The sequence below is a fragment of the Anoplopoma fimbria genome, chromosome 5 (assembly GCF_027596085.1).
Source record: "Anoplopoma fimbria isolate UVic2021 breed Golden Eagle Sablefish chromosome 5, Afim_UVic_2022, whole genome shotgun sequence".
In the NCBI taxonomy this organism is placed as follows: domain Eukaryota; kingdom Metazoa; phylum Chordata; class Actinopteri; order Perciformes; family Anoplopomatidae; genus Anoplopoma; species Anoplopoma fimbria.
In genome coordinates, this window is record NC_072453.1 from 10,830,457 (window position 1) to 10,856,116 (window position 25,660).

The following is a 25,660-nucleotide window of genomic DNA, read 5'->3' on the forward strand; positions in this document are numbered from 1 at the left end:
TAAGGAACCGCCTCTCTCTCTGTCTGTAACGTGACTGAACGCAGTCAGTCTGCAGCTCTGAAACGAGCCGAACAGCACGTGAAGAGATGACCGAGCTGTTATTAAAAAATAATTCAAAGAAGAAGGCTCCTCTCATCTTCCTCACCTGAGGAACGGAGCTCGCGACCTGCTGGAGGTAAATGGTCCGTGTGTGAAGGTTAATGCGCGAGGATACCAACGCAGCGTCGACGGTTTAATTCCACAAATAAAACATAAAAAAAAAGAAAAGTGCTCCAGCTAAATATTTACGTATTTACATATATGTTTGTTCTGTCTTTCTGTTAAAGACAAACTAACCTGAAGCTAATGTGAGGAAATTACTAATATTTAGCCTTTATTATTATTTCAATTAGTGAACACCTGCTGCTAATTGATAGCTAATTAAAACGCGTCAGGCCGCCAGCTGAGGCGGGAAAGGATTAACAGGAAGTTATGAATGGAGTGTTTCTCTCCCTTTGAACCTGCTGCTGTTCACATTTATGGATTCAGGTGATGGTTTTTTTATTAATATATGCACACGGCTAGTTACAGTAGTGTGAGGAGGGGATGAATAGAGGTCAAAGGGACTAATTCAGACATTTAAAAGATAAATATTATTTATGATGAAGTAGCTTCATAGCACAACAGCAGTTTATGTCCAAAGGGAAGACCAGGCTGTTGGATTAAATTATTATTATTATTATTATTATTATTATTATAGAGTCAGGTAAAAGGTCACAGAGAGGCAGATTGCTGCACTTTGTCAGGTGCAAATGTGATGCTGAAACATGTAATGTATCTATTAAAAGAAAGGAGCTGAACACAAGTCACAAAATAGAGAAATAACAGTAATATCAAAAAGATCAGACGTAAAGTGGGCTCACCGCATAGTGAACCGTGTTTAAACACGCTCACCTGAAGATTTAATGAGGCTGCAGCCGCTGACTGAGATGAAATGTCGTGATCTATGTTCTAGAAACAGCTGGTGGTTTGTGTGTAATGTTAGGAACAATTTCAAATGGTCTAATGGTCTAATTTTAGCATGATGATGATGTTGTTATGGAGATTTTTTATTTAGAGTGCTGAGGCTGAGGGTTTGTAGTTTGATTCCCTGTTTAATTCACGCATTCCTACTCCAGATGGAGAGGATCTTTGAGTTGCACGCGTTAAAAGTTCTGCTGTTTAAGTATTGAGTGAATCAGAAAGTTTTTTGATTGATTGCAGTTTTGTTTGAAATCCAAGGTGTCTTGCTTTGACTAAAAGCATCATGGGAAATTCTGGTGGGATTTGCAGATCATTCCTAACATGCAAACGGATAGATAAAAAACCTAGAGGTTACAGGTTCTATTCCCTGTGTGGCTCGATGGTCAGTACTGTAGTTGAGTTTAGGGCTGCACGTAAAGATCATATTCATTATTGATCAGCCTGCTGATTATAGTTTTCACAATAATATCTCAGATACTTTATAAAAAGTTGTGGTTCAATAAATAGAAAAAAATTCTCATCACCTTTCACCAGAAGTTCAAATAGTTTCAGCTCTAGTTGAGTTGCTATGGAGACCGGAAACCCGCCTCCTGCTGTCAGTCAGACTGCTTTCCCCTTTATGAGTGTCCTAATCTTTATTTTTCCTCCCCGACCTGTCCAGGTGCAATATTCGAGGAGAACGCCGTGCGGGATGACGAGGTGTTCCAGCTCGCCGTGTCGGACCTCAGTCTGAGCGATGACGTCCTGCAGAGCGAGAAGATCACCCACTCCATCAAGCTCATCGAGCCCAACAACCCCTTCCAGGCGGTGCAGGAAGGTAAGGACGCCGTGTTTGAAGCGTGTTTACGCTGTGTGACCACGTGGCCTCGACTGTGGTGCTTCTGCAGATTCTGGTTTTGTGTGTGTGTGTGTGTGTGTGTGTGTGTGTGTGAGTGTGTGTGTGTGTGTGTGTGTGAGAGAGAGTGTCTTACCTGCTTCGCCTTGTTAATCTTCAGGGTTCTGCTGGTTCTGTCTCTGGGTGAGGTTTTCTCTTGGCTAATGACCCAGGTATCGACCTCCTGAATGCTGTTTAGATCTCAGATGTGCTGCCCGCTCCGTTTCTCCTCTCGGAGGACGCCGTTGGGCTCTGATGCGGCGCCGCGGAGCCGCTCCTTCGCCTCCTTATCGTTTCCTTTGAGACTGATTCGCTCTCTATCTGAGACGCTCTGTCACTCACGTCCCTCTGTCTGTCTGTCTCTCTCTCTCTGTGGGTCTGTCTGGGGCCGGGCCCTGGTTCTCCTCTGTGCAGAGGAAGCTGGGGGGGGGAGTCAAGATATCACTTTCCAAGTTATCGCCAACAAAAAAACTTGTCGGCCTCTGAGCTTTGAAACGAGTGAATCTGATGCAGAATGAAAGTGTTTCTGTTCATGCTGGCTCCAGAAAAAAACCAGTGATGATGAAGTTTATGGTGGTAAAGTGATGGTTTTGTTCCAGATAACTTGGATGATGCCGTATTGATGATGATTGTGGTGACGATACATAACAAATTTTGATCATGATGCTGATAAATATTGAGACGATGCTGATTATGATGCGAATGTTGAAGATCACCTTTGTTTGCTGATTAACGTGACGATGAAAACAAATGTTTACACTGATGATAATTAAAAGGTATTGACATGTGTTGTGATGATGATGATGATGATGATAAAGATGCAAATGTGGTGATGAGGACGAAGGCTTTGTTGTTGACGACGTTGAACAATAAGCAGGTAAAATCATGATATTATTACGTGAAAACTTTTCCACAACAGAAAATGAAGCAAAAACATTGAAGCGGTTTAAGAATATTTTTATTTGAATATTATCTGCTTTTATTCAGGCAGTGGCATTGGGATTAACTGAGAAGAAGGAACTTTTACAATAACACAATCAACAAAACAGAAGGAGCAGAAGTTCACAATAAACAAAATGTCAAAAAGAAAAATGTTTTATAATAATACAGAGTTAACTATAACGATATTATCATATTTTGACACACACAACTTGCCCAAAGGTCAATGCAATAAAGACATGTCTGTTATGTTTTATGGATTTCTGCAGAGTTTTCCAGTTCAGTAACCGGTAAAATATGGTAAACGTGGCAACAACCAGTGATGCAGTTAATGCACCATCTTTGATCCATCCGTCAATATTCAGTAACGTGAACGAATCTCGCCCACAGCTGGAATCCAGAGGAGGTCAGAGAGAGACGACTCCGAGTTGTTCATGTTAGAAAATATCGACGCTCACAGAGATGATCCACTTTATTTTAGTTCAACGCCTCAGGCAGAGCCTAGTCGTTTCAGTCAGGCTCCATAACAGGAAGTGTGACGGCAACTGTTGTCCTGACATGATCAGTTTCTTTTTACGCTTTTTCTCTCACCTTTTTGTTACTCTGAGCCCAAACATCAGCCAGTTTTTCGATTCATCCCGAGGAGACCAGAGGTCGGAGAGGACAGCCTCCTGATTAGATGAACCAGATATTTGTGCGACTGAAGACTTGGTTTTAATGTGACGGAGGTGTAGATAAATCTTGAAGTGAGGGAGAAGTGACACGTTTGATTTGAATATCTTTTAAAAAAGCAACACAAGTATTATCTCTAATTCAATATCACCTCCTCCTGACAATGTAGTGCACTTAGAAACACTTTGGGACTGTTGATATCGTGACTCAGGTTCTTTTTAATCAACACGGTGAAGTTGCCCACAAAAGCAGCACTTTCTCAAGATTCACAGTAGCTTATCTGATTATTGTGGTACATATTTAACAAACTTCATTGCAAATCATTGGATTGCATTGCATCATTGTCATCTTGACTCTTTCGCTGTGGATCACGCCGGTTATTAGCTCCCGTTGGAGACAATACCGTGTGACTTTTGACACCTCTGTCATGGTTGTTAGTAAGAAATCTAGAGCACACGGAACCCGTGGAGACCCTCATTAGCAGCACTACTTAAAGTGTGTGGGAGAAAATGCATTGATTAAAGAGCGGAAACGTTAACACGCTCACACGACAGCTCTGGATTTGTTCATTAGCAGAGCTACGCCACTGCGAACTCGCATGGGAATCTTTGAAATTCAGGTTTCCTTGATTCTTTTCATCGTCTACGTGTGTTTCTGTGCATTGTGATTTTATTTTAGACAGGTGTTGTTCTCATTGGCTGCCGTTTCATCGGTTGGAAAACCAGCTGAGCCAATCAGAGCGTGGTTGGTGGTTTTAAGAAAAGGGAGGTCCTCTTACTGCGTCTGAGCACCAAACATGTTGACTGAAACATTTCCACTAAATGGGGACCAACGCAGCTCTACTGGTTATTGAAATAAGACTTAAAAAAATAACAACTCTCAGGCATTTTTTCTTTGTTAATGTTAATGAAGAATAAAGTGAAAAAATGAAACGGCATTCCAGTCCGATCATCAACTCATCTTCAGCTTTGACCTCTTGGGTTTCTGATGCAGTTTCTGTGGCTTTTTTCTTCTTCTGCTTCTTTTTACGTCCTACAATTTGGAAACCTAATTGATTACTTCCAGCTTTGCAGCAAAGAGGTTTGCTTTTGCTGTAGGGATGTCGCGACAAATTTAGTGGTCGATACAATTACCAGTGAGACTCTATGATTCTCAATATTCGTTAATAATCCCTGACGATTTGAACCCCAAGTTTCTCGATTTAAAAACTACATTTTACAAGAGATTTCTGAAAACATTATGAAGACGCTTTCATTTACATTTGCCCAACACTCATTTTTACCAAATAGAGCTTGAACGCATCGTGATGTAACCTCAATGCAACCTCCGTTAACGTTGGCTATTAGCTCTGTTATTAAGCCAAGCAGGACTGTGCCGCTCACTGGCTGCCAACAGCTAATGCTAACTCGCCCCATGACGACCGGATGCCATTAACTATGGTGTGTGTGTGTGTGTGTGAGTGTGTACACACACACACACACACACACACACACACACACACACACACACACACACACACACACACACACACACACACACACACACACACACACACACACACACACACACACACACACACCCCTCTGCTTATTGTCTGAGCCTGATCCATGTTATCCAGGTGTGAAGCCTGCTGGTCTTTGCTACAGATGACACAAATGCCATCTAATTCCAATTTTCTGTTCCAGCTGTTCTCAACCCTGATTTTTGTCTGTGCAGAGGTTTTTTTCTTTTCTTTTTTTTCTTTTTTTTTTTCTTCCTGGAAGTAGTTTAGCTGAGGTGATAATCCTCCCTGATCCACACACATCTAGTTCTGTGCTGGATGTAGTTTGGAGATGGTTGAGTCATTGGCAGAACTTTTGCGATTACTTTATAATGAGAGAGAGAGGGATAAACTGGGAGAGAGGGCAAGACTGGGATCGAGACAGGGAGAGTGAGAGACTGGAGGGAGAGTGAGAGACTGGGAGGAGAGAGAGGAAGAGACTGGGAGGAGAGAGAGGAAGTGACTGGGAGGAGGGGAGAGACTGGGAGGTTAGAGAGAGGGAGAGGGGGAGAGACTGGGAGGTGAAAGAGACTGGGAGGGACAGGGAGGGGTGAGAGGGATGGAGAGATGGGGAGAGTGTGTGTGTGTGTGTGTGTGTGTGTGTGTGTGTGTGTGTGTGTGTGTGTGTGTGTGTGTGTGTGTGTGTGTGTGTGTGTGTGTGTGTGTGTGTGTGTGTGTGTGTGTGTGTGTGTGTGTGTGTGTGTGTAATACTACGTGATCAATACATTCTAGTGAAAGGTTGGTTAGATGACTGTGTGTGTCTCGATTATGGCCCAGCTGCTTACTTTCTCACCCTGACCTTTCTCAGAGCTCCCATGATCCTCGGTCCTCAGAGACCCGCTGACAGCCCAGGCTGTAGTGGATTATGGGTAATGAGAGTGGGATTCACACCCTGCCTCTGTGTGTGTGTGTGTGTTGCTAAGGATAAAATATATATACTATATACAGCTCAGTTTTAGATTTCTTAACGTGTGTGTGGTTTCACAGCTGACTCTTGGCTGCCCTATTGATTTGATACCCAAGACGTCACCTTTAGCTCTGGTAAATATATTTGTGACGTTTTTATCTTTCGTTATAAACGAAGAATCATTTCACTTTCACAACAAAAGGGACTAAAACTAAAAATAACTAATAAAACTACGACAACATATATCACATTTCTGTCCATGTAAATTAAAACCGCTTATCTACAGCAGTAATAGAGTTCTTTTTATTAAGCTTATGACTCAGTTGGTAGAGCGGTTTGTCCTTTTAATCAAAAGGTCGACGGTTTGATCCCTCTGCGAGGTGTCCATTAACCAGCTACCTCATAACATGGAAAGCTGTTGACATGCAGAACGATGATGGATTGGTATTTACATTTTTGGCTTCCATTGCTGTGTGTCGTCGGTCTAGTGCTTTGTAGCGGTCGATGGATTAGCACCGTGTTTTTTTTTATAAGTATGAACTGGTATGAGTGGCGTTTTATTACAGTTTCTCTAGAAGGAGGTCAGACATTTGAACAAATATATATTTCTGTGAAAAGACACCGGTGCTAAAAACCAGGTGCCAAAAGTAGCTCATCCATCTCGACATCACAGCCGGAATAACTGGTTCATCCTCACTCGTCTTCTTTTCAAAGCGAAGCCTCCTTTTGTGATGACAGAGGCGGCTGTTTATTCAGATAGTGATGGTGGTGGGGGGGTCGTCCACTAACCCTCCGTCGAAGCCTACAAACATAAAAAATCTCACTGCAACCATCTGTCAAAGCGATCCGCTCGGATTACAGGCCTCGCGTTTACAACAGAGGGGCTAAAGACAGAGAGCTGTTCCTCAGCAGCTCTAATCCTTTTAACACCGATCGGCTCCATGAAGACGTCCCGTTATCCGCCGTTCGTTTCTCTCTGCCGGTGGTACGGCTCGGGGGGCTCGGCGGACCTCGACTCCCCGACCCGCCGGATATAATCTGATGAACTTTCCAACACTGCTCACTAATTCTTTAATTGGCCTTTCAATTCAAACAAATTAGGCTAATTGTCTTATTATGATCCTGTCCGGCTCGGCTCCATTACTGTATAATTAGAGGAGAAATGAATGTGATGTTCTTCATTTTCACTTCATCCTTTTTTATTTCTGTCTTTGTGTCCTTCCCATTGATCTTCTTTTCTTTCTTTTCATCGTCTCTCGTCACGTTTTCGGCTTTCTTTCAAATCATTCTGTCCTCCAGCTTTCTTAATTGCTTTCAGTAAAGTTTGTTTGTTTTCATTTGGCCTCTAGTTTTAATTTAGATTCTTTTTAGATTTTCTGTCGGCTGAGTTTCTTTTGTTTCTTTTCTTTTCTTTTTTTCATTTAATTTCCTTTTTCCAATTGCTGTAAAGTGTTTTAAATGCTGTCATTTCTTATCACTTATTTGGTTCTTGATGTTATGTAGTGGGGGGACATTTACTTATAAAAAAAGGACATTTTTATATGTTCAGTTTATTCTTTTAATGTGTCTGGTTCTTGGTTGTTCAAACGATTTTGTATATTACAATTTGGTCAAATGTTTGCAAAGTTACACGTAAATTAATAGAAATTTCTCTCTTTAGTCATAAAAAAAAACCTCTTCATAGATTAATAAGCAAAACATAGTCACTTTTATTAATTTGAAATTTCTAGTTGTTATAAAGATACTTTTTTTAGATTCAGCAGGTGTTGTCATACTGAGACGCACAACCACACGCTAAACAGACACACACTAAGCACATGAGATCTGCTTACATTTTTCAGCTCTTATCTCGTCTTCCGCTGGAGAGAACGCATGTAAATCACTGAACAACGCAATGCGATCTCTGTGTGTGTCTGTGTGTGTGTGTGTGTGTGTTTCATAGCTGTCTGTATTTATTTGAGTGACAGCTCCTGCTGTTGGATCACAGCAGACAAATTGGCATCACCTGTCCTACAGCAACAGGTGTACTCACAGATCAGGATCAGACGTGTGTGTTCGTGTGTGTGTGTTCGTGTGTTTGGGTGTGTAAAATATCAGACACTGGGTAAAATTGTAAATAGTTTTTCATTTCTAATGTTCTATGTGTGTTTAAATATAGCTGGGTAGGTTAATGACAAACCACTAGCAGCATGTTCAACATTTAAGTTTTTGTCTGATTATTAAACTGGATTTTGGCCTCTACTTGTTGACAGACATCGCTGTAAAGCACAGCCTGGATTTATTTAATACATGCACATAATAACTTTTTAAAAGCACTCCCAAAGCTTAACAACATTGTGTTTTTATTAGTATTTATCAACTCAGAGCTGAAGCCGACAGCGTTCTCTCTCCACACACTCCGACCTCTTGGAGGATGATGAAAACTGCATCTCAAAACGGCTCCAACCGCCGCTGCTGTAACTTCTCGTGTTGATTGCATCTCAGTTCTCTTAGATAAGGATCTTAAAATAAAAAAGCCACTTTGTTCTCGCTCTAATGCCACTAATGTGAACTGTCAATTGACTGTGTGATCTCTGTTGGTGCAGACTAACAGCTCTGATGTTTGCTGTTTTCTCCTCCAGACAGAAGCCTGTAATCACTTCACTCTCTGATCTCCTGCTGCTGTTGGATGTCAGTGATCCAACGGGCTGGGGATTGGAAGGCCGATATACTGTCAGTACTTTAGAGAAAGAATCCTTTCTGTAAGCCGGGGTGGAGTGTTAATAATACGGTGATAATACACTAAGTGTACAGCATATTCAAATGCAGCTCTTACATTTAACACCTAGAAGCACCACAACCACAGTCTGTGGATTGAACCTTTTTATTTGCATAACTATGAACTGTGTGAGTGGTTCATTCAAGACTTACTTTTAGCAGATTGTTTCATAATGACCTGAGAAGTCATTTTAAGTAGCAGTATTTATGTCTCACCCATAGAAATGGGAGGTAAACGGACATGGAACTGTTTTTTCTGGTGCTCATTTGATTGGTGCAAAAGAAAAATGGCATCCATGTGTTGTTTTTGTCGCTTGACGGGGAAGAGAGCGAATGCAGCTCTGGAGACGGATGGCTAGCTAGTTTGCTAGTTAGCTTTCCCTTCTCTGTTTAGACACAGTGCTGCCGTCGGCCATTAGCTCATTTTCTGTGACCAGAGTAGCATCAAAGCATGGTGGAATTCAAATACCACCATGCTTTAATACTACTCTGCTATCAACAGATGAGTGACAACTTTGTTCAGCTTGTTTTCTGTAACCAATGTGCTTTCCTACGCTGTGTCAAGAGTCTATAAATGAAGCATTAAGTTGTCAGCTGCTATTCAGTTATTCTCTACGCTTCTTAACGTTACTCCACTGCTCGTTTTAATCTTTCCAAACCATGACCCTGCGACATATTTTGGTTTAGTTTATACAGAAAGGTTGCAATGTTAACACTACACATAAAAATGGCCGCCGTCTATAATCTATTTCTAAGCTAATAACCTCATGACCCCTTAGATTCATCTCAACAACAGCTGACCTTCAAATACATATGTGTGGAGAGCTGATCAATCTGTGTTAGAGTCGAGGCTGCCAGTGGCGATAAATAAAATAAACACATTTACACTATAGAGGAATCTGTTCAGAATTAGACACAACTCTTATGGAAGAAGGATGGAGGGGAAGGACAGCAAGATAAGGAAGGATGAAAGATCCACAAGGACACAGAAGACGAAGCCCCGGGCCGAGCTCTGCTACACTGCTACCCACGTGTCTTTATACACACACACACACACACACACACACACATAAACACACACACACACACACACACACACTGAACTGACTTTTGTGGACTGTGTTTGAGTGCCTCAGCTACTGTAGGTGCCACTTGAACTTATTTTCCATGGTTTTGAATTCTGTGTTGTCCGTCTGTCTTTTCCGTACTGGTGACATATTTTAACATGTTTAAGATGTTGGAGTTAAAAGACTCCTGTTTCTGTTTGGACAAGGGGGAATGTCACAAAAAAAAAGAAAAGATGACTATTTTTTTTAGCTGCCGTCAGTTTATTACGAGTAAGGAATCATCATATGTGTTGTTTTATATCCAGATATGATGTATGACGTGATTTCATGGATTTAATGATCAGTATCAGACAGTAAAAGACATTTCCCCTCAGATTAGTCTTTCTCTGGTCCTCCTCGTGGGAGAATAAGAAGATAACCCCATGTTAGATGATGATGATATCACTGAGCTCCTCTTTGGATAACGTTATCTAAAGGTTTTAACTAAATCAAAAGAGCCCCACAAAGTGTTTAGACATGAAAAGTCCTTTTAAACGGGTATAAATACCGTCTTTGATGATCTGCCATTCACAGCAGAACGGCTTATTTGTTGTCAATAGAACATTTGGCATCATGTCAACAGGCTTTATGAGGCATGTTCTTAGTGGGCGTCCACTTTAAATTCACGAGTCAATATTTCATAAATATAGATGCGCTGCTCCTTGAAACCATAATGGTTTTTGTAAGCAAAGGTCTCAGAGTGAACCATGAATCCTCCAGTAATCTTTAACGGGCTCCTCGTTGATTCTCGGGACCTTTTGCGTGAGAGGAAGGAGACACGTTTACGGCGGCTGACGTTCCATTTATGAAAAAAAAAAAGAAGAAAAGTGTTCAAAGTGAACCGAGTCATTTCAGCAGCCGAGGTCTTCTGGAGAAAACACAGAAAATTGCCTCATTAGAATTCTTTGCTCTTCTTTCACGGCCCAATTATTCAACATTAGCTGCTTGTTTTTTGTAGTTTATCGATGGGCACAATAACATCTGAATTATCTTCCATTCAAAGTGCCATCTGTTTCTTTGTGATGGAGGCTTTTACTGCTGCAGCTTGCTTGTTGTTACTAATCAGCGGAGAATCATCACGAGAGTGGAGAGTGAGGGAGTCGGAGCTCCACTTTTTTCCTGGAGGAGAGAGAGCGAGCGAACGAAGGAGAAGGTCTCTCGTCCGCTCACGTTCCCTCCCTAAAGCTAATCTCTCCTCCTGTCGGATTACGTCTCCGTTTGGACTGAACTCTGTTCTTTCTCCCCGTTTCTTCTTCTGCTCAATCAAACCTGTCGGCCTCCTCGTCTCTGATTACCTCTGGACCGTTTCTGTCTCTCTCTCTCCGTCTTTACATGCCTCTGGATCTTTCACATGACTGCTGATACAGCTGCCAAGCTCTTACTGCACATCCTACTATTGAGTTGATGTGTTCTTGTTGTTCCCATGAAGTGGTGTGTGTTCATTATAAAGATATTAAGAAGATAGTTGTGTAGGTTAAAACATTTTAATCTTTAATTTTAATGAAGTCAGCTAGTTTCTCTAAAATTGGATGCCATTTGGAGGCAATATTAAATGAATGAAAAAGAGAAAAATGGATAGATTTTATTGGAGTAATGAAATGTGAAGTTTTTTTTAATCAAATTTAAGTTTGGTAACTCATTGTAGTGGCAGCTTGTTAAAAACCTTCTTCTTGCAGGATGTTAAAGGTTAAAAAATGACTTGTTACTGGACATAAATAGAGCTTCTGGGGTACAAGGTCATTTATTGCTGACATTGGTCTTCATTTTTGACTTTGTATTGTGCACACGCTACAAATCTTTATTAATGTGCATGACAATCATTGTTTTATTAGCCACAAAGACAAAAGTAATGTCTGTTTTTGCCCTATTAAGATGAAAGCTCCTCTAGTCTGTCCTGCTATTGGTTCATTTTGGGTTGACTCCTTCAAGTGGGTATAGTGAAAGTAAATTTTCGATGGAGCAGGATGTGGAGAAACTATTTTTCTGATCGGAGATAGTAGACTGAACTTAGTTATTGCCAGCTGAAGGTCAGTTTTTATAGGACACGAGCCACAAACATCTGTTCCATTAGATCATACAGGTTTCAACAGACATGTACAAATATGAAAATACACTCAAACCCATTGTGACTTAAAAAGCACACAGACATTTATACACATTGTTTGACACACGTGAGTTAAACGTTGAGCACTTAAAATACCACTTCCCATAATTACAGTAGTGGATAATTTAACCTTTTTAATGTGTGAAATAAAAATTATTGATTACACTTCAGGAAACAATGTGTGAAGAAAAGGAATTTGAGTGGAAAAATAACACTTATATGTGTTGAGATGAAAACAGATTACATCAAATTTTAGATCCCAAAAAGCACATGAGCTTTGAGTGTGCACCTCTTTCTAAATGGTGCTGATGTACTGCATGAATCAAGTAGAGCTGATCTTAAAATAAATCAAAATAAGGAGATTAAATAAAGCTAAAGATATTGCAGCACTTTCCTTGAATTGCTTTCACCTTTTTTCAGAAATAACATCTAATACTCTAATAAGAGTCTTAGAAAACGGTCTCTAAATTGAATTTGTATGTATTCTAAACCCGCCTTCTCTCTAAAGGATATTCATGGAACATTTTGAATGATTGCATATTTAATGTCTCCATTTTGAAAAGAGGCTTAGCGCTCCCAAAACAGCCATTTGTTCTGATGGCTCATTGTTAATGCACTTATTCTCCCGATAGCTCAATGGTGTGTGTTTTATTGTGCAGATGTCAATAGACGGAGTAGTCCTCTTCTTCAGATGTTTACATCACTCCCCGTTCTTCTTCTCTCCTCCTCGGTTTGGTCCAATACCTATGGCTCCATAAATCCCCTTCTGTCAATACAAGCAGCCATAACGGCCGGTCCTAAACGGCCCGAGTGGCTCGTACGTAGTGAATTTACATCAAGCGACTGTGAGAGTGAGAAGGATTTGCAATGGGCCCATATTTTTCCTCATCACGGCTAACTGGAGATGGGCAGACAGCAGTAAGAGCTTCCGTGGTACAATAGATCAACAGCGGGATCATCTGCTTGTCATTTCTGATTCGGGGAACATAAATGTAGCTCTCCGTCTTCTTTTTAAAGTCAGTGGTGACCGCGAGCGTTCAGACATGAGGGAGGGGGGTCCAGGAGTTTGTCCGGAGGTGAGGTGAGGGAGACGCTGCCAAACACCGACTCAAGCAGCGAGAATGTTTTTACTTTTTTTTATTTATTTTTTTATCCCTCTTGAGTCGATTGATCTGGCCTGGAAAGCAGCAGCTTGTCCTCACTTTACACACACACACACACACACACACACACACACACACACACACACACACACACACACACACACACACACACACACACACACACACACACACACACAGAGTGACTGAACACTTGGTATAATTAAAAGGGTTTGATTTTGCCAGATTTCCACAGCAGGGACAATTAGGTTTATTACTGCGATAGCCAGGGGCAGCTCAGAAATGTTAACAACCCCGGATCAAAAAACCACAATTACCTTATTTTAAACGGCAGCCGCCCAGCTGGCAAATAGTAAGGAGAGGCCACAGCAGAGGATGGCCTCCAGTTAAATACCATTAAAGACCGCTGGTGTTAGTGGCAGCGCTGGCAGTGAGGAGCTGAAAAGGTGAGGCTGTTAAAGAATAATGAGCTGAGCTGGTTGTCCTTGTGTCTGCTGTATGAGCTACCGATGAGCCCTTCTCAAAGCTTAATAGACAGGTAGCACCGCGGTCAGGTCATTTTCCTCCATAAAGGGCTAACGGTAAAGAACACTCGTGTTTTTATGAAGTTGACCCACCAACCTCGACTATTGATGATTGACTGAGGAACTACCTTTTGAAAGATTTATTACAAATTTGGAGCTACTTTTAATGAGAGGAGACACTATATTTTAAGTTGCACCAAGATCATTTTTGTTTACGACCCTGCTTTCTGTTTAAAAATGACCTCAAGCATCATTAATATGCATCACATGTTGCTGGAGAGAATGTGGAGAAATCATGGTCGGTCATGCTCACGTCTTCTGGTCTTGTCCCTCTATTCAAATACTTTCTAGAAGGATGTAGCAACAATCATCTCAGAAACCAAGTGTTAGTATCGGTTTGACATTATCATCGCTCCATCTTGGACATATTCTTGATGGGCTCAGTAAAGATGATGCCTACCTCCTAAAGATCTCGTTGGCAGCAAGTAAACAGGCCGTTAAAAAATACCGGAATCAGGAAAAAGGTCCCAGCGCTCGCCTCGTTATAAATATTGTTAAAAACTTCATATTCTAGAACAAACTACTTTCTCCATATGACTCCAAAAAAGATTTTTTATTTTTTTTATTTTTTAGCCAGTGAGACAGATCCGTCATAAATATTGTATGTACCGTGTGCAATATTTTATTTTAAATGATTTACCGATGATCCCATGACCTTATATTTGTTTGCTTTTTTGTTTATTTGCTTTTTGCTCAATGAATAAATTGTGAAAAATTGTCATAAATAAAGAGTAAAGTTATTTCTAGAAAGCTAAAATCATGTTAGAGATTTTAGAGCTCTTCTGATAATCCAAGGATTATCCAAGGATTATTAGAAATGAATGAGTCATCTCACCCCAGGGATCAATTAATTTATACCAGGGATGAATGTATTGTAAACTTTCATTGGGAGCTACCGGACCAGTCTCAGTCATATCAGACATTCAGATGGTTATTTATCTGCCTCCCAGTAGGATAATTTAGAGATTTTGAGATTTGCAACAGCAACAACTTATTAATTTATCTGGAATGTCTTTATGTACGCTGATGACACGCTCCGCTGCTTTTGAGGGAAACCGATCAGTTGCCCTCGCTGACAGGTCTGCTGTGACGCTGACATGACAGGTGATGACACATTCCTCCTGCGCCTGGATTTAAAAACAGCTGGAGGGGGTTGAGTTTGGGGTGGCAGTGGGGGGAGTGAACTTTCACCTCATGGTCCATCTTGTAGAGATAACAGATAAGTGTGTGTTTAATGGTTGGTTTGTTTTTCTAAATTTAGAAAACAAAGCAGATCTCAGCTCTTATTTTGATAAAGCACGGGTCGTTTGATGTGCTCTTCTGAGGTTGCAACCGGTCTTTGGAAGGTAGAAAGAAAAATGTTCCAGCTGTAGTAATGGATAAATGAGATGTGAGGTCATTTCCTGTCTCCTTTATCTGACATAACAGTGGTAGGTAACCAACTTGGTGAAGGGAGCCTCATCACACAATAAGAGTATTAAAGTCTGTCTAAATCAGAGACAATTTACAGATTATAAATTTACAACAGCAGACCTTAAAGACCTTTACACACTGCGGGCTTGACGAATAAACATTATTACAATATAAAAAAGGCTTGTGTGCGCATATTGTATGTCTTGGGCTTTTATTGTGAAAGGTAAGAACAGAAAGAGCTTAGACAGAGTGATGAGAGGTCCCAGATGTTCTCCAGAAGCCTTTAATAGCATCATTTGAAAGCAGAGAAAGTTGTGGCAATGTGAAGCATCCATCATGCTTTGGTGTCAGTCTGTCAGAATCAGAAGAGTGAGACCTCCGAGGCCATGAGAGGAGAGGAAACGAAGAGATCACCTTCTTGTGAGCAGGAAGTAGACCAGAATGACATGCACCTGGAAGACAGGTTGGGCTTTTATGCATAAGACATCTAGTCGTCTTGACAGGAAAACTTAAGTGTTATTAAGGTGGTGCTGTGACACGCTCTTAATGCAACAAGTTCAGACTCCTCTGGAGCATTTTCAGAAAGCTCTCTGAGTAACTGCAGTGAATGAGGCAGCCTGAAGTAAAGTAGGGTGAACAGTCATCCCAAATCCATCACAATGCACCACACATTACGGGCTGATCGGCAAAATGTTTCTATTTCTATTTCCATCTCTGGGCGTAGGGAGGAGGTCGTTGAGGTGAATGCAGGACTTTCACCCAGGAGATTGCTGTTCGAGTCCGTAAACCGAGCACTTTTGTTGCCTGAACTTAACCAAGTACTGCTGTTGCCCTAACATAAGGAAACACTTTTGTTGCATTAAAATAACCAAGAACGTTTGTTGCCTTAACATAACCATGTACTATTGTTGCTTAAACATAATCAAATACTTTTGCGGCCTAAACATAACCAAGTATTTTTTTGCCTGAATATAACCAATTACTTGTGTTGGCTAAACATAACCAAGTACTTTTTTGTGTTTTGTTTCATTTACGTTATCATTTTAAGCCAAACTGCTTTTTTTAATAAGCCTAACCAACTTAATATCTATGTTCTTAAGTGTTTGTGGACAAATTTTCACTTTACCTTTTTATTAGTTAGATAAAAGTAAGACATGTTGTCCTGTGCTGTTGGGCGTCTTGTGCCTGGAAGACCTGAGTTTACCTCTTGCACCATGCATACTTAATGCATGTCCTTCGGATAAATTAGTGTGACTTCTGAAATTTAAGTTTTTTAGCCAACAGACGAGATAATCCCAGCAGGACTCTGGATCTGGAGAAAGATAAACCACCATATCATCCCGGTGTTTGCCCAAGGCGCATTCATTTGTGTTTACACCGTCCTCGGTGAGAACAACAAGCCGGAGCGTTCACCTCGGAAAATGAGATGAAAGTGATTACACCTTGAAGAATACATTGCGAGAATTACCTCGCTGCTTAGTCGCCTCCGTTTAGCAGGCGAGCGCTTCCAATTATCCAGAACATGCCCCGCCGGTTAAACTGTGCAATTATCAGCTCGATGGAGTCGTCACCCCAGCGAGGCTTGGAGGGTGCGGTCCTCGCCTTCCCATGCCTCTCCTGATTTATTAACCTCTCAGAGCCAGTCGCAGGAAACTGTACAAGTCGACTTTCATGAATTATTGTTGCTAGAAGCCTTGGAAGAGCACTGGCAGACAATACAATTTCTAATTTATTCCAAGCAACTTTTATACTGAACATTAACATAACATGGAATTACTTGCAAACAAAAGACAATGAATGCAGGACACGAGCCAAGAGACTGCAGTAATGACGATCAATACGCAGCGATAAAACACAAGAATCAACTCAGTGCAAAGAACAGCCAGCAGCAAAGGAGTGGATTCTAATCAGTTCAGACAAACCAGCTGTAAATCTGTCAGCCACGACTTTTTAAATGCAGCAAAGTGATACCTGACTTTTATCAATACAGAAACCTTCTCGTTTTAACACGAGCAAACACAAGAAATGTCCATTTCCATTAAAAATTAACTTTTCTCTGGAATATTCCGCTATAGTTTTTAGATAAATCACATGAGGGCACCCAGCAGGAATTATTTCACTCTACTGGAAGAATATATCCTGAATTACTTACAGATCGTTTCCTGGCAACCTGGGATCAGCTTTTGGTTGCTATTTTGAACTTATATTTTGAGTAATTAAGATACCATGCAGTTGTATTTCTTTGTAGTTTGTGTTTTAGCTGGTACTTCACAGAATTTGAATGCTATTAATGAACGTGTCCTTCCTTAATTCCCTGATTCACTGGATGCTTTTTCATCCGTTCTCTCCATTTCAAATGGACCTTTGTTTATTTCTACCACAGATCCATTAGCCCCTTCAGCATTGAGGTCTGTGATTGTGAGTCCCTCGAGTGTCACCAACAGCGACTCATTTTAAAGACGACCTCCAATCTGTCTTGATTCTGCCGCTGCAGGTTTTCAGTTTGCTGTAACTATTTCTATCTGTTAAAAAGGTGTTGCTGATGGCAACCAAAGTCCACAAATTGTTTGCCAATTTCTCAAAATGCCATCATTACATTACATTACAGTCATTTAGCAGACGCTTTTATCCAAAGCGACTTACAGTCAGTAGTATATTACATATCATTCACCCATTCACACACTGATGACAGGCTACCATGCAAGGTGCCACCATCAGACTCTAACTAGCATTCATGCAACATCCAGTCCACCCCGATGGCAAGCCTTCGGGAGCAACTTGGGGTTAAGTGTCTTGCCCAAGGACACATCGACTGCCGAAGCCGGGTATCGAACCACCGACCCTCTGATTGGAGAACTACCTTACTCTCCACTACGCCACAGCCGCCCCATCACTTGCTAAAACTGTGTTTTAAGGTGGCGTTGATTGGTAAAACTTAAATCCAGGCTCTAGAAACATCTTCACTGTGTTTACTATCCATCCTGAGACCCTCAGAGGTCTTTGCATTTCTGAATGTGAGTAACTGTGTGCAGTCTAATAATGGCTTCAGATAAGAGAACTGCTGGTGTTAGTCCCGTGTCGTCACAGCACATCACACACCTCCTGCTGAGCACACAATGCCTCCGGAGCACTGTGAAGTCGACGGCAACGAGCTCACTGCTATCAAAGCCTTTTAACTCGGAGGCTGTGACTGCATCAGAATCATTTATTCTTCTGTCTGTCTCTCTCATCGTCTCACACCCTCCATCCTTCTCTCTCACATACGACGTTGACACCCAGACAGCTGAATGTGAAAACCTCAGTTTTTGGATCTCAGTTCTCTCCAAGCTGTTTATTCTTTCACACACAGGAACTGAGCCTTCCAAAATAATTAAAAACTGACTTTCTGGTTGGACCCGGTTGAGAATAGCAGCATGGCTGCCATTTGGCTGTTTACAACCAGCCACGTTGAATATGCTACTTAATTAAGCAATTGTTTGCTAGCCGAAAGCTTTCTGACAGAAAGATTTAGTAGTAGTTATAGTAGTGCTGGTATAAAGAGCGACAAGGTATGAGTAGGGTGGTGCATAAATAGGTCAAACTCAGGACTTTCCCCCAGTAGACTTAGCTTATTTTTAAACTGAGTTCATTTATGTTTCAGTAACAGTTTGTCCAGGTTTAGGCAACAAAACTACTTAGTTAAGTTTCAGAAAAATATGCATATCTTCAGTAAGCTACATATACACATATAGTATATAATGTGTGTAAATAGCATTGTTCGCTACAGACACCTGGATGCTGCTGTAATAGCCGAAAAAAAGATGTGGATAAAAAGGAAAACTTTGAACTCTTATTTGAGGGATATACTGTTTAAATATATAATACCTTTTATTAAAGTGTACATATGTATTTTTATTTTGTCAGAGGAATAACCAGCAGACAACTAGTGATTTGATTGACATCTCAGTGAAGGAGTAACTGGTTACCTGGTTATTAGGTAGCTTTTATGACCCAAGGTTTCTGTCGATCAGATGTCTGAGATATTTAAGAGTTTAGCTTCACTTAAATCCAATAACAGTGATCACGAAGACAAGGAAGGGACTGCACAGAAGTTTAACCAGCTGAGACTCCACCAGACTGAACTCACTGCTACCAGATAATCTGTGGTGAACAGATTTGTATTTGGCTCACTAAAGACAAGAAGGAGACAAAGAGATATAAAGATGAATAAACTGGAGTTGTTCTTCTGCTGGGATGCCTGTACAAGACACTGCTAACCTTTGCAGAGTGATTGGTAACACAGTGCGTCGTGCAGACCTGTGCGTCCAGCAGACTGATTGAGTGGTTGATCCAACGTCCTGTCTGGAAGTGTCCTCCGTTGTCTTTCAGAGTTTTGTCGCAGGTTTCAGAGTAGTACTGCCACAGCAAAGCATTTGGTGTTGTTGCCCATCTTGTCATTGTCCTGTCCATTTATACGTTGGTGGCTGAAGTGGTTTTCTGTAGTGAAATAAAAAAGTATTTTATTTGCGGCAGAACACGTCTTTAGTAGATTAAAATAGATGGTTCGGTGTTGTCTAATCATCAGGAGTCTTGATTCCTATTTCAACATGGCCTTCATCAGGTTCTTCCTCTCTCTCTTTTCCGTCTCACCGGATTTCTCTCAATCTCTCTCGCTCCAGGAACTCTTTGCTTTATTTAAATGAGCGGCTCATTAGCGAAACAAAGAGACAACCAGCCGGCCAACCTCCTGCCTCCTGCAGCCTCTTTTACACTTAGGTCTTTCTCTTTCTTATACTCTTTACTCTTTTTCTCCCAGCATGACTTTATTTCCTTGACAAGCACACTCAATGTTCCTATGAACTGGTATGACTAAGATAGGGTACAGAAACCTGTTATTAAAGAGGCATGAGACCGGAGTATTGAAAAGCTAAAACGGTATTGTTTCTTTTATTATGACACTGCAGTGTGCATCACGTTTTATCTCTGTTTCAGGGTTGAGCTCCTCCCAACTACACACACACACACACACACACACACACACACACACACACACACACACACACACACACACACACACACACAATACACACACAGTGAAACTAACAATTTTCTCGGTAGACACAAGCACACACTACATACTGAGAGAAACGATAAAACCTTTCGCTACTAAAACGCCAATACTTTATCATATCACAAAAGTGAAACCTAATTCAATTTTCTCGGTATGTTTAACAGTTCAACTTTGTTTGCCTTCTATCTTAAATTCTTGAAAACTAGCTGAGACAAAGCAGCCCCTCCCTTCTCTGATCTGGACTTTAGAAGGGGAGAATCAAGGAAAATTGGCGTTGAAGGCATAAAGGGCAGTAAGTCAGCAAAGCACTAATAATAGATCATACGTACACGTTTGAATGTAAATCTCCGTCGTATTTAAACAGACATGTCCGCTTACACACTTGCACCACATATTTACCTCCACAACACTTGGCTCTTAACCTTCAGTAGACCCAACGTGGGTGGATGGATATCTCCTCCATCCAGCACATACTGGCCCTCAGATGCTTCAGGCATTAAAAGGTTCACTGTAGCAAGGTCACGCTTCATATTATGGATGCTATCATTCGAGCTCCAGGGATGTAAATATATAAAGAACGGCAGTGCTGTCGATATGCCACACATTTAAATTAGGATAATATGCATAATAAAGTGTTCTCTGCATAGATTGAAGTGTGCGGATATCTATTCCATCAGTTTGAGCTTTTTGAAACCTCCAGCAGCTTTTTAAGATAAAGCCAGGTGGAGCCGTGGTTCTCCTGCATGTTAACTTTAACGTTAACTACTCCGTTCAGTAGTACTAGTACCTCATGATGTTTTTTTTTTTTACCTTCCCTTCTTCATTCGGTCATCTCGAGCTCAAATACATTGGTTGACGCTGTTTGCTACTTTGGAGAAGCGTTCTATTGTCGCATCCATGTGACTGCAAACAGTTTCAGATCACATACAAGGAGACTGAAAAGGCTGTGTGGGAAATAATGTGTGTGTGTGTGTGTTTACACAAAGACCATATTATGTAACGTGCTGATGAGAATATAGATAAAGGTGGGTAGACAGACAGACAGACAGACGGCAGAGTGCAGAGGCAAGGATTTCTGTTTGTGTATAAAAAAGGAAAGAGCCAGAGAAAATCACACCACTAGACTTTTCCATTAGTGGCTGTCATGTCGCATATCTGTCCATTTTTCAGCAGTGAATGAGAAGGGATGCACACACACGCACACACACACACACACACACACACACGCACACACACACACTGGTTAAATTCACACTCCAACACACACTACTCAAAGGAGGAATTGGATTATTGTTGTTCCTCTGCTTGTATGGACATTTTTGCAAACATCGACGTAAACTCTGAAGAATCCGAAGCGGCAGTGAGACTGACCTTCTTCACACGCTAACGGCAGAATACGATGTGGGTCAAAACACCTGGAGCTCCACAACGGCGTCCACATGACGGGACGATTGTACTGTGTGATTAAAGACCTATTTAAAAAGAGTAAAGAATAAGGAGACTGACTACGTTTACATGCACACTCATATTCCACTATTCTACCAACATGATAATATTCTGAATGTGATATTGTTCATGTAAACATCATATTTTTATATATATAGTTCATATATATAGTTTTACGCTATAAACAATGCCAGGAAGCAGTAACCGTAGGACATAGACCCGTCAAACACACCTGTGAATGATGTTGATTGGGTCATTTCACGTTAATTGGAAGTAAACAGGAATATTTTCATTAGCCATGTAAACAGCTTTTTAGAAATCTCTGAATACAGCCACAAACAGGAATATTTGGTGCATGTCAACAAGTCATTGGTACAAGTAAGTGTTTTTTTTAACATCCTCTTAAAGGCTTTTCATTGATCGAATCAACACAAGGAGGCTGGACTGATGATCCTGATTTTACAGTTTTCTTTCTACTTGTAATTCTCCTTTCAGAGCTTTTGTTGTAACGGAACACCTGAAGTGTTCTCCACAGTTTGCCCGCTCTGCTTATTGTGCGTGATTAGGATTATATTTTCTTCATGATTGCATCTTCTGTCGCCCTCCTTGAGTATTTTCATCCACAGCAGGTCGTCTAATTTAATACCAAAGGGGTCAGCGATGGAGAGACTCCTCGTCCGCCAGACACAATGACCGGTGGATCTGATGGTGTGGGAGAAAGCTAAATATTTTAATATCCCTTTTTTTGCTTTATCGCTTTAACACTGTTGCTGTTTCATGCCGAATAGTGATTTTGTTTCTGGAGAAAACACATTACTCTCTGACCAAATCACCTCAAAAGTGAAGACTAAACCCATCTCCGTGAAGGAGTCAGCAGCATGAGGCCTTCATTCATTCATTGGACCATCAGTTAATGTAGACACATTGCAAAGGATTATGGGAAAGCTTACAACTTACAGCCAAATGCAAATGTTAAATCAACCATCAGTGTAGCCGTCGACCAGTTTATTTTTCATATTTGTCCAGAAAAAAAAGCAGGAAACTGGTTCCATCTGTTCCTTCGGGCCTAAAGTTGCTCACTCTTCCTTTAACCTCTTCTGACTGCAGGTTATGATTTGTGTCTCACCTTCTTATTAGTGATAATAAACCCGTCAAACCCGTAGTGCACAGACTGCTGACTCAGCTCGTCTTAACCTTTTCTCCGCCCTTTCCCTGTCCGTCCATCAGCTCAAAGTGTCTCCTCGGAGGTTCTGAAATAATGTGGAATTTAAAAAGTCCATTTGCTCGTTAAACCTTTGAGATCTTGAATTGACTCGTTTAATTTTAATTTATTGAATTTACTCTTGTTTTCCGATAGTCAGGCTTTTACATGATCAGACTGAAATATAGCTGACAGATTTATTAAATTACAATACACAACAAATATGGAAATACAATAAGATACACATACCAGAATACACTTATAGACCTTGGTTGTTTATATTACAATTAGCAAAAATGGTTGCAGCTTTGGTTTGCTTTTCAACTTTCGTTGTAAAATAATAAATGTCTGGAATAAGTCAGATTTTAGTTGATAACGTGTTCCAGAGTTGACGGTCCTTTATGATGGTTGTGATGGTGTAGAAGACTTTTACATATAATTCATTTTAGTGCAGTCATAAAGTAGAAAACCACAGAAGAAGAGACTTTATGAACCGTTGAACTATCTCCGTCTGAAAAGTTTGACACGAGAGAAAAAGTAGTGCCTGGAGATGATGGCGACGGTTTCCAAGGAGACGGATAAACCGGTCTGTATGGGAAACTTGTTTGCTTGTCACGCTCACACACACACACACACACACACACACACACACACACACACACACACACACACACACACACACGCACACACACACACACAGGTGAGAGTAAATCAAAGTTTTTATCTGCGGCTGCTGTTCCTATTAACGCTATAAGGTTTCTTGGCTCTATTAAGAGAAGCTGCACTCATAGCTACTGTATAAGTTACATGTAGTTTGAATACAGTATGAAGCCACACACACACACACACACACACACACACACACACACACACTTTGACTGTCGGCCTCAGAAATAGAAGTGCGTGTGGACCCCACAGAACCAGTGTATCCACTTTGTCTCCTTTCCTGAATAGAATTAAAGGCTTGGCGTGTCGGCGGGTCGCCTCCACTCGCTCTAAATCTCATTGTCCGCTCAGAGGGAGGAAGGATTTATTTCCGCGAGGTGGTAATCCGCCGCTCAAGGAGAAATGGAAGTTGTTTTTCAGCTCTCGGGGAGACTCCACAGGGCATCAAATAACTAATGGAGAGGGCGGCTGGTCCAGCGGTTTGTTTTCCTTTTTGTGTTTTTAGTTTCGGGGCGGATGAAGTTGGCTTTTTTCTCAGAGGGGAAACATAAATCCATCTCCCAGCACAAACACATGTACACACACACATACACACTTTTGTTTCCATGTTGAGCTTCCAATAATTAACTTTGATCATATTTGTCTCCACATTCTGCTTCCAAACTGGCAGAAATGAAGCTGTTGTCTTTCTAACTGCCATGAACCAACAGACACAAAATTACAAAGTGACATTAATCTTTGAAGCTATTGAAGGCCATGTGTTGAAACAACAGAGAGAGAAAACGAGGTTTAGGAGCTTTGTTGTTCTCATTTTCTCCTTCTTCATCTCTGCTTCCATCGCCTCTCTTCCTCTCTTTTGCTCGAATCTCAGTTTCCATCATTCATAATTGATTTATTTTCTGATGCACCTCGTTGCTTAATTCAAACAATGAACAAATTGAAAGAATATTGAACCAAAGAGGAGGTGAGAATAATGATTTTATCAGGATGTAAAAACCTGATTCTATCTGAACTCTTCAGATGTTTGATTGGAAAAGTAAGAACGACGATCCAAAGAGCCTCTGTGACTCTTTAAAGAACATTCATTAATAAACCGTGAATTAATCATGTTCTGTAGCTCCATAATAAGGACTCATCTATCTTTTATGGACCATTTATTAATTATGAACAGCTGCTGTTGTTGCAGTTCCATAAAAGGAGGCTGACATGATGCTTTGTTTATATTTTACAAATAGATTCTTAATCTTTCATGAATTTGTAATTAAACATTTTAAGTGTTGAACGTGGATCACTAATGACATCAATATAGAATATCAAACAGCTACAATACAGTGTTTTATTAGCACTGTGCTTTGTGTCATATTTAATATCACATCGTGTATTATGTGTTTATACTACAGAGAAAATAAGAAAGTAATGAACGTTTTAATGGTTTTGATATTTGGTAATTATTAACTCCTGGTTCAGTAGTAATGTCTTAGTGGGTTTCACCACAACATGATGATCACAGTCTGAAAACTTTCCTCCAAACTTTGACTCCCTGGTTACCACGAGGGTTGGCATAGCAACCAATAAATCCTGAGCTGTGTACAGAATCTTATCAAATATATCTAACCTCTGCCATTTGATTTTAAAGATATATGCTCTATGTTAAGGTTTCCTCATACAACAGATAGTGTGGTAGCTTATGGAAAGTTATTTCTCTTTTTGTTGAGTGTTCTTTTAAAGATCAGTGCGCCTGAGTGGGTCCCTGAAGGGTTTATGCAACAGAACTACTTGGTTAGGTTTCAGAAGAGATCAGGGTTTGGGTTAGAATAAATACATGTGTTATGTAGTGTTCGTTAAATACGTAACATAACAGATACATAACAGATACATAACAGATGTGACTTCTGTGGAGGCAGCGCTGCACGTCCTGGATCACCATTACATGAGTTATGAATTACAGTACAGCTTTACTCTTTATAGGTATGAGTATGAACAGTAAATGAGAACAGCCTGACTATATAATACCACGACGTATCCTCATACAACGGTTCGTATGACATCCCAAGAAAAGTTTATTCTTTTCAAAATAAAACTCTGTCTTCACAGGAAACTCAGTTAGGTTTGGGTAACAAAACTACTCAGTTAGGTTTAGGAAAATATCATTGTTTGGGTTAAAATAACCGTGAAAGTGCCGTTACAAATAACAAAAAGTCACATAACGTGTGTGATTTATCCTTTGTACATCCACGTTTAAGATTACATGGTTAACATATGAACAAATTTGTTGGAT

General features: G+C 40.7%; 1 protein-coding gene across 1 annotated transcript in view; it reads left to right on the plus strand.

Annotated features, from left to right (window-relative positions):
- The first annotated feature begins 462 nt into the window (after positions 1-462).
- The window catches only part of grid1b (glutamate receptor, ionotropic, delta 1b), a 428,151-nt gene continuing 402,953 nt past the window's right edge, over positions 463-25,660 (plus strand). Inside the window, 2 exon segments of the mRNA XM_054598809.1 lie at positions 463-528; positions 1,664-1,819. Coding sequence (XP_054454784.1) covers positions 519-528; positions 1,664-1,819 — 166 coding nt within the window. The 5' untranslated portion in view covers positions 463-518.